Here is an 11195-nt window from a genome sequence, read left to right on the forward strand (position 1 = left end):
ATGTTCTCTCTGTAACTGCTAGATGGAGACTGACAGTATTGTAGAGACAGAGATGTTCCTCTGTAACTGCTAGATGGAGGCTGACAGTATTGTAGAGACAGAGATGTTCCTCTCTGTAACTGCTAGATGGAGACTGGCAGTATTGTAGAGACAGAGATGTTCCTCTCTGTAACTGCTAGATGGAGACTGACAGTATTGTAGAGACAGAGATGTTCCTCTCTGTAACTGCTAGATGGAGACTGACAGTATTGTAGAGACAGAGATGTTCCTCTGTAACTGCTAGATGGAGACTGACAGTATTGTAGAGACAGAGATGTTCCTCTAACTGCTAGATGGAGACTGACAGTACAGACAGAGATGTTCCTCTCTCTAACTGCTAGATGGAGACTGACAGTATTGTGTGACCTGCAGAGTGGAAAGGATGGGCAGATGTCCTTTCAGGTCACAGGTCACACACGGAGGGTTTGAGAGGCAGGTTTATGGTTCCCCCTAGACTCAGGAGTTAACACACACAGGTCAGGGAGGGCTTGAGAGGCAGGTTTATGGTTCCTCCTAGACTCTCAGGAGCACACACAGGTCAGGGAGGGTTTGAGAGGCAGGTTTATGGTTCCTCCTAGACTCTCAGGAGTTAACACACACAGGTCAGGGAGGGTTTGAGAGGCAGGTTTATGGTTCCTCCTAGACTCTCAGGAGTTAACACACACACGGAGGGTTTGAGAGGCAGGTTTAGGTGGTTCCCCCTAGACTCTCAGGAGTTAACACACACGGAGGGTTTGAGAGGCAGGTTTATGGTTCCCCTAGACTCTCAGGAGTTAACACACACAGGTCAGGGAGGGTTTGAGAGGCAGGTTTATGGTTCCTCCTAGACTCTCAGGAGTTAACACACACAGGTCAGGGAGGGTTTGAGAGGCAGGTTTATGGTTCCTCCTAGACTCTCAGGAGTTAACACACAGGTCAGGGAGGGTTTGAGAGGCAGGTTTATGGTTCCTCCTAGACTCTCAGGAGTTAACACACACACGGAGGGTTTGAGAGGCAGGTTTATGGTTCCCCCTAGACTCTCAGGAGTTAACACACACACGGAGGGTTTGAGAGGCAGGTTTATGGTTCCCCCTAGACTCTCAGGAGTTAACACACACAGGTCAGGGAGGGTTTGAGAGGCAGGTGTATGGTTCCTCCTAGACTCACAGCTCTGGTTGTGGTTGATTGGTAGTGGTGTGGACAGCTTTGGGTTGTGAGGTGCTGACAACAGTCACCGACAGGGAATTCGTAACAGAGGTGTTTTCCAAAATCATTGTTAACCTTTTCAAGTAAAACTTTAATATCAAATTGAAACCAAGATGACTGCTTTAATACATTACAATATAAACAGCAGGCTATAGTCCTATTTCAATCATACTGAAATACATTTAACTTGTCCATTCGCTTTGTGTGATTATTCTGATGAAGGCTGAAACGTTAATCTTTTAACCTTGATTAAATAAAACAAATCATTTTCCAGGCCACACATCATCAAATATACTGAGACAAATTACAGACAGTAGCCTACAAGTAGCAAAATAGAAGTCCATTGATTGAACATAAAATGCTCCAATCCAGTACTCAACTGATAAACCATGTGATTCTTTGTTTAGCGGGGATCTTCTGTGTATAACGTGACGCAGGAGGGCAGATAAGCATCTAACAATGCATTTCCCTGCTCTATGCCTGGGCTGAGGCAGGAGGTACATTACAACTGTTTTCAGGTGCAACCTGAATAACCATGGTTTTCTGCTCTATGCCTGGGCTGAGGCAGGAGGTACATTACAACTGTTTTCAGGTGCAACCTGAATAACCATGGTTTTCTCTGCTCTATGCCTGGGCTGAGGCAGGAGGTACATTACAACTGTTTTCAGGTGCAACCTGAATAACCATGGTTTTCTCTGCTCTATGCCTGGGCTGAGGCAGGAGGTACATTACAACTGTTTTTCAGGTGCAACCTGAATAACCATGGTTTTCCCTGCTCTATGCCTGGGCTGAGGCAGGAGGTACATTACAACTGTTTTCAGGTTAACGATGGTTTTGGGAAAGATATTTAACGATGCTCCTATGAAGGTTAACTTGCCTTAATATGAGGTTGGGAAACTGGTCCCAGATCAGTTCATAGAACATTATATTATTTATTAAATGTGTTTATGTGACCTTCATTTAACTGGTCCCAGATCAGTTCACAGAACATTATATTATTTATTAAATGTGTTTATGTGACCTTCATTTAACTGGTCCCAGATCAGTTCACAGAACATTATATTATTTATTAAATGTGTTTATGTGACCTTCATTTAACTGGGTCAGTTAAGAACAAATTCTTCTTTACAATGACGTCCGTCACCGGCCAAACCTGGACGACACTGGGCCAAACCTGGACGCCGCTGGGCCAAACCTGGACGACGCTGGGCCAAACTCTGGACGACGCTGGGCCAAACCTGGACGACGCTGGGCCAAACCTGGACGCCGCTGGGCCAAACCTGGACGACGCTGGGCCAAACCTGACGACTCTGGGCCAAACCTGGACGACGCTGGGCCAAACCTGGACGCCGCTGTGCCAAACCTGGACGACACTGGGCCAAACCTGGACGACACTGGGCCAAACCTGGACGACGCTGGGCCTCTATCACTGTGATGCAGTGCCTTAGACCACTGTGATACAGCCTGGAATCAAACCAGGGTCTGTAGTGACACCTCTAGCACTGTGATGCAGTGCCTTAGACCACTGTGATACAGCCTGGAATCAAACCATGGTCTGTAGTGACACCTCTATCACGGTGATGCAGTGCCTTAGACCACTGTGATACAAATAACGTTGCAGCAGGACAGAGCATGTAGCCTAGGCCTGATAACTGATCAGAGCTCAAACCTACTCTGACTATTGAATATCTGATGATGACCTAACTTTCTGTTCCCCCCTCTTTCTTCAGCAAGCTTTGTTCTGCATTTATCTAGGCTGGTAGTGATAGAGAGATGAGACCTGGGTTCTATCAGGTGGTCTATATATATATATATAGTGGCAGTAGTAGTGGCTCGTAGTGATAGAGATATGAGACCTGGGTTCTATCAGGTGGTCTATATTTATATATAGTGGCAGTAGTAGTGGCTAGTAGTGATAGAGAGAGAGCAGAGAATATATAGAAGAGAGAGCAGAGAGAGAGGGGGCAGAGAGAGAGAGAGAGAGAGAGAGAGAGAGCAGAGAGCAGGCTGAGAAAGCAAAGAGAGAGAGAGAGCAACGAGTGAGAGAGCAGAGAGAGAGAGAGCAGAGAGCAAAGAGAGAGAGCAGAGAGAGAAGAGAGAGAGCAGAGAGTGAGCAGAAAGAGAGCAGAGAAGAGAGAGCGAGAGAGCAGAGAAAAGAGAGAGCAGAGCAGAGAGAGCAGAGAGCAGAGAGAGCAGAGAACAGAGAGAAAAGAGTGAGAGAGCAGAGAGGGAGAGAGAGCAGAGGGAGAGAGCAGAGGGCAGAGAGAGAGAGAACAGAGAGGGCAGAGAGAGAGGGCAGAGAGAGCTGAGAGCAGAGAGACAGATCAGGGAGAGCAGAGGGCAGAGAGAGCAGAGAGAGAGCAGAGGGAGAGAGAGAAAGCAGAGAGATCAGAGGAAGTGAGAGAGCAGAGAACAGAGAGAAGAGAGAGAAGAGAGGGCAGAGAGAGAGAGCAGAGAACAGAGAAAAGAGAGCAGAGAACAGAGAGAGAAAGAGCAGAGAGAGAGTAGAGGCAGAGAGAGCAGAGAGAGAGGGAGCAGAGAGAGAGCAGGCTGAGAAAGCAAAGAGAGTGAGAGCAGAGAACAGAGAGAAGAGAGCAGAGAACAGAGAGAACTTGCTATAGTGACCCTGCATCACAACACTATGTTGCTATAGTGACCCTGCATCACAACACTATGTTGCTATAGTGACCTTGCATCACAACACTACGTTGCTATAGTGACCCTGCATCACACCACTATGTTGCTATAGTGACCTTGCATCACAACACTACGTTGCTATAGTGACCCTGCATCACACCACTCGGTTGCTATTGTGAACCTGCATTACAACACTCTGTTACTATAGTGACCCTGCATCACAACACTCTGTTGCTATAGTGACCCTGCATTACAACACTCTGTTGTACAATTAGTTTAATTCTATTCCACATATTTCATTGTTTTGTATTTCATTTCATATTTGTTTCATGTTTCAACCAGTCGCAGGTTAACATCAACCTGACAGAGGAAACGTAAAATCAATAACCAAACTGTTTTCACAATTAACAGCCTTTTCTTGTTTCAAGTATGTTTTATTATGAAAAGTACAATATATCATTGTATACTTGTACAACTATGGAGCGTATGTCCATATATAATTGTATAATTAGTTTTACAACATAAAAGACATATGATCACATTGGAATTTTAACGGTGTTGTTGTCAGAGGTCCTCTCAACTATAGAAAGACACGCATGTGTGTCTGTGTGTGTGTCCAGTGTGTCCAGTGTGTGTGTGTCCAGTGTGTGTGTGTCCAGTGTGTGAGTCCAGTGTGTCCAGTGTGTGTGTGTGTGTGTTTTTGTTTGCCCAGTGTGTGTGTGTGTGTGTGTGTGTGTGTGTTCAGTGTGTGTGTGTCCAGTGTGTGAGTCCAGTGTGTCCAGTGTGTGTGTGTGTGTGTTTTTGTTTGCCCAGTGTGTGTGTGTGTGTGTGTGTGTGTGTCCAGTGTGTGTGTGTGTCCAGTGTGTGTGTGTGTCCAGTGTGTGTGTGTCCAGTGTGTCCAGTGTGTATGTGTGTGTGTGTGTGTGTGTGTCCAGTGTGTGTTCAGTGTGTGTGTGTGTGTGTGTGTGTGTCCAGTGTGTGTCAGTTTGTGTGTGTCCAGTGTGTGTGTGTGTGTCCAGTGTGTGTTTAGTGTGTGTGTGTGTGTGTGTCCAGTGTGTGTCCAGCAGGTTTGTGTGTGTGTGTGTCCAGTGTGTGTGTGTGTGTCCAGTGTGTGTCCAGCAGGTGTGTGTGTGTTTGTCCATTGTGTGTGTGATTGTCCAGTGTGTGTGTGTGTGTGTGTGAGTCCAGTGTGTGTGTGTGTGTGTGAGTCCAGTGTGTGTGTGTGTGTCTTTGCCCAGTGTGTGTGTGTTTGTCCAGTGTATGTGTCTTTGTCCAGTGTGTGTGTCTTTGTCCAGTGTGTGTGTCTTTGCCCAGTGTGTGTGTGATTGTCCAGTGTGTGTGTGCAATGTGAGTGTGTGTATGTATGTTCAATGTGTGTGTGTGTCTGTGTGTATCAGGTTATTATTTACAGGGACACTGAGGAGTCATCACCCCAAACCCAAAACCCTGGATAGAGGGGCTCAGTGAATGTGGAGGTGAATGTGTTCAGGTGGGTCAGTGTGTCAGAGGAGGCTCTATAGAAGGACAGAGTGCCGGCTGGCCAGTCCAGATACACTCCTACTCTGTGGGATCTGGAGGGGGGGACGTCTATGGTTGTGAGATTATTATTGTGACAGGCAGTGTAACTGTTGTCAGAGCAGAACAGACTCCAGGACTTGTCATTGTATCCAAGACAACAGTCATCAACCTTTCCATTTCCTCTCCTGTTAATTCCTATATATGTCACTCCTATATCAGCCCTTCCCCCACTCCACTCTACCTCCCAGTAACAGCGCCCAGTCAGACCCTCTCTACACAGCACCTGTCTATAGTAGTCAAATCTCTCTGGGTGATCAGGATACGGCTGCTTCTCTCTCCTCCATGTCACCTTTCTGTTCTCCTCAGACAGAGAGAGGAGTCTGTTTACTGTGTTTAGGTCCAGTGTGAGATCACAGACATCTGATGGATGAAACCAGACACAATATTAGAAATCATCATCATTCACATTAGAATGTTAACTCACTTTTCACTAATTAATTTAATGTAGATGTTTCTAGGTATCAAAAGGAGAAGTTAAGGTAACTTGAGACTTGTTGAATATGAATATGTTGAATATATGTGTTATACTGTATGGTAATATAAAACACACTTATTCACATTAATTACACACACACACACACACACACACACACACACACACACACACACACACACACACACACACTGGACACACACAGACAAACTGGACACACACACACAGGACTCACACACACTCACACACACACACAGTACACACACACACGCACACACACACACACACACACACACACACACACACACACACACACACACACACACACACACACACACACACACACACTGTCAAAGCAACTCTTTGTAAACTTTGGTGTCCCTGATTTCTGCTTCTGTAGAACTACAGCTGATATTTAATATGACCAAGTTAGTAATGATGTTGGTCTTTGACTTAACTTGAATTAAGACTTATTCTTAGTCATATTCTTCACAGCAGTCAACACTCACATTTTCTAAGTCCAGGTTTCATTCTGTTCTCTCCACCATGTTCCACACTGTAGTGGTAAGCAGAAGAACAGACCGTCATTGAGGGATACACCTGAACTCACACACACACACACACACACACACACACACACACACACACACACACACATACTTTGTCCAAGTGGTGGTCAGAATGTTTGTCTTAACTAGCCTGATAAGTCAAACATGTCTGATATGAACATTGACATAAACCCTCTACATACTTGAGTTTCTCCAGTCTGCAGTGTGGATCCTCCAGTCCAGCAGAGAGCAGTCTGACTCCTGAGTCTCCTGGGTGATTGTAGCTCAGGTCCAGCTCTCTCAGGTGTGAGGGGTTTGACCTCAGAGCTGAGACCAGAGAAGCACAGCCTTCCTCTGTGACTAGACAGCCTGACAGCCTGCAAAGAGTCAAATCATATTAAAACCACACTGATATTCTTTGGTGGTGAAAATAGTGGCAGTAAAAAAAACATATTCAGATATATCTGTGTCCTGAAACCTTCCATATCTATTCAGAAATGAATGTTTCATTATTATAAATGACAAATTATCAAAGTATTTCTTGTACAAAAATGTATAATACAAATATTTTAGTAGAATGACCAGACCAGTTGTATTGAGTATACAGTCCACACCATATCTATTTAGACAGTGAGGTATCAGATGTAGATTGTATTGAGTATACAGTCCACACCATATCTATTTAGACAGTGAGGTATCAGATTTAGATTGTATTGAGTATACAGTCCACACCATATCTATTTAGACAGTGAGGTATCAGATTTAGATTGTATTGAGTATACAGTCCACACCATATCTATTTAGACAGTGAGGTATCAGATTTAGATTGTATTGAGTATACAGTCCACACCATATCTATTTAGACAGTGAGGTATCAGATTTAGATTGTATTGAGTATACAGTCCACACCATATCTATTTAGACAGTGAGGTATCAGATTTAGATTGTATTGAGTATACAGTCCACACCATATCTATTTAGACAGTGAGGTATCAGATTTAGATTGTATTGAGTATACAGTCCACACCATATCTATTTAGACAGTGAGGTATCAGATTTAGATTGTATTGAGTATACAGTCCACACCATATCTATTTAGACAGTGAGGTATCAGATTTAGATTGTATTGAGTATACAGTCCACACCATATCTATTTAGACAGTGAGGGATCAGATTTAGATTGTATTGAGTATACAGTCCACACCATATCTATTTAGACAGTGAGGAATCAGATTTAGATTGTATTGAGTATACAGTCCACACCATATCTATTTAGACAGTGAGGAATCAGATTTAGATTGTATTGAGTATACAGTCCACACCATATCTATTTAGACAGTGAGGTATCAGATTTAGATTGTATTGAGTATACAGTCCACACCATATCTATTTAGACAGTGAGGTATCAGATTTAGATTGTATTGAGTATACAGTCCACACCATATCTATTTAGACAGTGAGGTATCAGATGTAGAGTTATCTGTATTTCTGTTCACCCTTATTGTTCTCTCTTGCCTGACCTTTGTTGGATTCTGTATTTTACATTATAGCCATTAGCATATATATGATTAAATATGATCTGATGTTGGTTGTGTGAGGTGTCTGCATTTGTGCACTGGAGCATCATTATGAGATTAAACAACTGCTTGCTACTTGCCTGTTTGTGTGTGACAAGAACTGAGTAACATGGTGTGACCTGCATGTTGCAAAACTGTAGATAACAGCCCAGCAGATGCTTTGTCCTTGTGTTTGTATGTAACAATATTGAGCACATGGTGTGAATTGCTGTATCTTACAAAGTTGTGATAGGGAGGGGTGGTCATCACGAGGTTTAACTGAGATGGAAAAATACTGAACAACACAATAGCAGGAACTGATCAACTGTTATAACTCGGGGGTGAACAGTAAGAACCAGAACCAGAACAGTAAGGATCTATACATCAACGGAGGGAGAACTTGAAGAACCCACCTGAGCGCCTGCAATAGGCTGAGCAAGTTTAAACCACGCCCAGCCTCTACTGTGATAGGCCAACAGACGGGTTGGAACAATGTCTACCACAGTATATGAATACTGTTTACATACATCTTGTCAGTTCTCTGTTCTGCCCTGCGTGGTATTACAGTGAGCCCGTATATACGAAAGTTGCATTTGCCATTTATTACTTAGCTAATAAAAATACATAGTATAAAATCAGTGACTCATTGTTATATTTATCCTGATACCAGATTCGAATTTACGCAACTCTAACAGGTATCAGATTTAGATTGTATACAGTCCACACCATATCTATTTAGACAGTGAAGTATCAGATTTAGATTGTATTGAGTAAACAGTGTTCACTCAAAATGACACAACGTCTATGTTCCAGTAGAACAACGTTTACTAAACCGTATTACCACAATACATGGTTACCATGGTTACCATGACATTCAGGCCAGGTCCATCAACACTGACACTCCCAGGCGTATTAATAACAGAGCACCGTAATAACAGAAATATAGGGATACTTAAAACATGAACTTGTCAATCTACCACTTTTCTTGAACCTGTCTAGGACTGGGGTTCCGCTAGCGCCAACAGTCAATTAAATTGCAGGGCGCCAAATGCAAATCAAAAGAAATCTCAGAAATCTAATTTCTCAAACATACAAGTATTAGGCACCATTTTAAAGATACAATTAACTTCTTAAAGCTAGGGGCACTAGCTTCACTGTCCAAACACATATGGTGTGGACTATGTGTGCCTGGAAAACACATTTGGATCTGGTGAACAGTTATCACTTGTTGACCAACTACAGGAATACTGACCTCAGAGTCTCCAGTTTACAGTGGGGATTCCCCAGTCCAGCAGAGAGCAGCTTCATTCCTGAATCCTTCAGGTCGTTGTTACTCAGGTCCAGCTCTCTCAGGTGTGAGGGGTTTGACTCCAGAGCTGAGACCAGAGAAGCACAGCCTTCCTCTGTGACTCCACAGTCTGACAGCCTGACAAAGAGATCATCATGACTTCATGATGTTAATTTAACACCAGTAGTGTAGAAGGACAATGGCAGATGCATTTGGTTTATTCTCTCAAACAACATATATATTCATCTTCTGTCTCCTAGAATTGTATGGTCATAATGTTATACTAATGTGAAAATCAATGAATATATTCAATAAGTTATTCAAATTAATATTATGTAAATATTGTAATACATATTTTTCTCTGAACTGAATATTTCTTCCTGATGATTAGTTCTTATATGTCATTTTATTTACTCACAGAGCAGCTCTGGAGACTTTAACCACTGGCAGCAGCCTTAGAAGACCTTCCTCTGATCTGGAATATTTCTTCAGGTCAAACACATCCAGCTCCTTTTCTGAGGTCAGCAACAGAAAGACCAGAGCTGACCACTGTGCAGGTGTCAGGTTGGGTTTTGAGAGACTTCCTGATCTCAGGTAGCTTTGGATCTCCTCCACTAGAGAATGGTCATTCAGTTCATTCAGACAGTGGAACAGATTGATGCTCCTCTCTGGAGATGGATTCTCCCCGATCTTCTCCTTGATGTACTTGACTGTTTCTTCATGACTCTGTGAGCTGCTTCTTGTATTTGTCAGTAGACCTCGTAAGTGCTTATGATTGGACTCCATTGAGAGTCCCAGAAGGAAGCGGAGGAAAAGGTCCAGGTTTCCCGTCTCACTTTGTAAGGCTTTATCCACAGCACTCTTGTAGACAGTAACTTCAGACTCGTCGTTTGTTTGCAGTTTGTCCATTAGATTCTCATTGTTGTTGATGAATGAGAGGAACACATATACAGCAGCCAGAAACTCCTGAATGCTCAGATGAACAAAGCAGTACACCTTGTCCTGGTACAGCCCACATTCCTCTTTAAAGAGCTGTGTGCACAATCCTGAGTACACTGAGGCTTCATTGACATCAATGCCAGCCTCTTTCAGGTCTTCTTCATAGAAAATCAGATTGCCATTCACAAGCTGTTGAAAAGCCAGTTTTCCCAGTGACAGAATGCTCTCTTTATTCCAGTGTGGACCTGTCTCTTCTTTCCCAGGATACTTGTCATTTTTCTGTTTGGTATGAAACACCACAAGGTGTGTGTACATCTCAGTCAGAGTCTTGGGCATCTCTTCTCTCTTATGTTTCAGCATGTGTTCAAGGACTGTTGCAGAAATCCAACAGAAGACTGGAATGTGGCACATGATGTGGAGGCTCCTTGATGTCTTTATGTGTGAGATGATTCTGTTGGCCAGGTCGTCATCACTGAATCTCTTCCTGAAGTACTCCTCCTTCTGTGGGTCATTGAACCCTCGTACCTCTGTCACCTGGTCAACACACCCTGAAGGGATCTTATTGGCTGCTGCAGGTCGGGTAGTTATCCAGATGAGAGCAGAGGGAAGCAGATTTCCCTTGATGAGATTTGTCAGCAGAACATCCACTGAGGTTCTCTCTGTGACGTCCCAACAGATCTTGTTGTTCTGGAAGTCTAGGGGCAGTCGGCACTCATCCAGACCATCAAAGATGAACAGAACTTTGTACTTGGAGATTCCTGATTGTTTGGTTTCCATTGAGAAGTGATTGAGAAGTTCAATGAAAGTGTGTTTGTCCCCTTTCATCAAATTCAGCTCCCGAAAAGGGAATGAAAATACAAATTGGACATCCTGATTTGCTTTTCCTTCAGCCCAGTCCAGAATGAACTTCTGCACAGAGACTGTTTTTCCAATGCCAGCGACTCCCTTTGTCAGCACAGTTCTGATAGGTTTGTCTTGTCCAGTTAAGGGTT

At 43.5% G+C, this 11195-nt stretch overlaps 1 protein-coding gene across 1 annotated transcript; it reads right to left on the minus strand.

Annotated features, from left to right (window-relative positions):
- Positions 1–4270: 4270 nt before the first annotated feature.
- Positions 4271–10949, minus strand: LOC135568971 (tripartite motif-containing protein 16-like). Its single transcript, XM_065015749.1, has 5 exons — positions 9683–10949; positions 9229–9402; positions 6624–6797; positions 6382–6428; positions 4271–5799 (listed from the first exon to the last, which is right to left on the minus strand). The coding sequence occupies exons 1-5, from the start codon at positions 10612–10614 to the stop codon at positions 5267–5269; spliced, it is 1860 nt and encodes a 619-aa protein (XP_064871821.1). The 5' UTR covers positions 10615–10949; the 3' UTR covers positions 4271–5266.
- Positions 10950–11195: the final 246 nt, after the last annotated feature.

Source organism: Oncorhynchus nerka, unplaced genomic scaffold (assembly GCF_034236695.1).
Source record: "Oncorhynchus nerka isolate Pitt River unplaced genomic scaffold, Oner_Uvic_2.0 unplaced_scaffold_1289, whole genome shotgun sequence".
Classification (NCBI taxonomy): domain Eukaryota; kingdom Metazoa; phylum Chordata; class Actinopteri; order Salmoniformes; family Salmonidae; genus Oncorhynchus; species Oncorhynchus nerka.

Coding starts and splice junctions, on each gene's coding strand:
- LOC135568971 (XM_065015749.1), bottom strand. CDS start 10,614: ATGTGCCACATTCCAGTCTTCTGTTGGATTTCTGCAACAGTCCTTGAA. Junction 6,429..6,623: donor TGCAGACTGGAGAAACTCAA/GTATGTAGAGGG, acceptor TTACCACTACAG/TGTGGAACATGGTGGAGAGA. Junction 5,800..6,381: donor GAAACCTGGACTTAGAAAAT/GTGAGTGTTGAC, acceptor TTCATCCATCAG/ATGTCTGTGATCTCACACTG.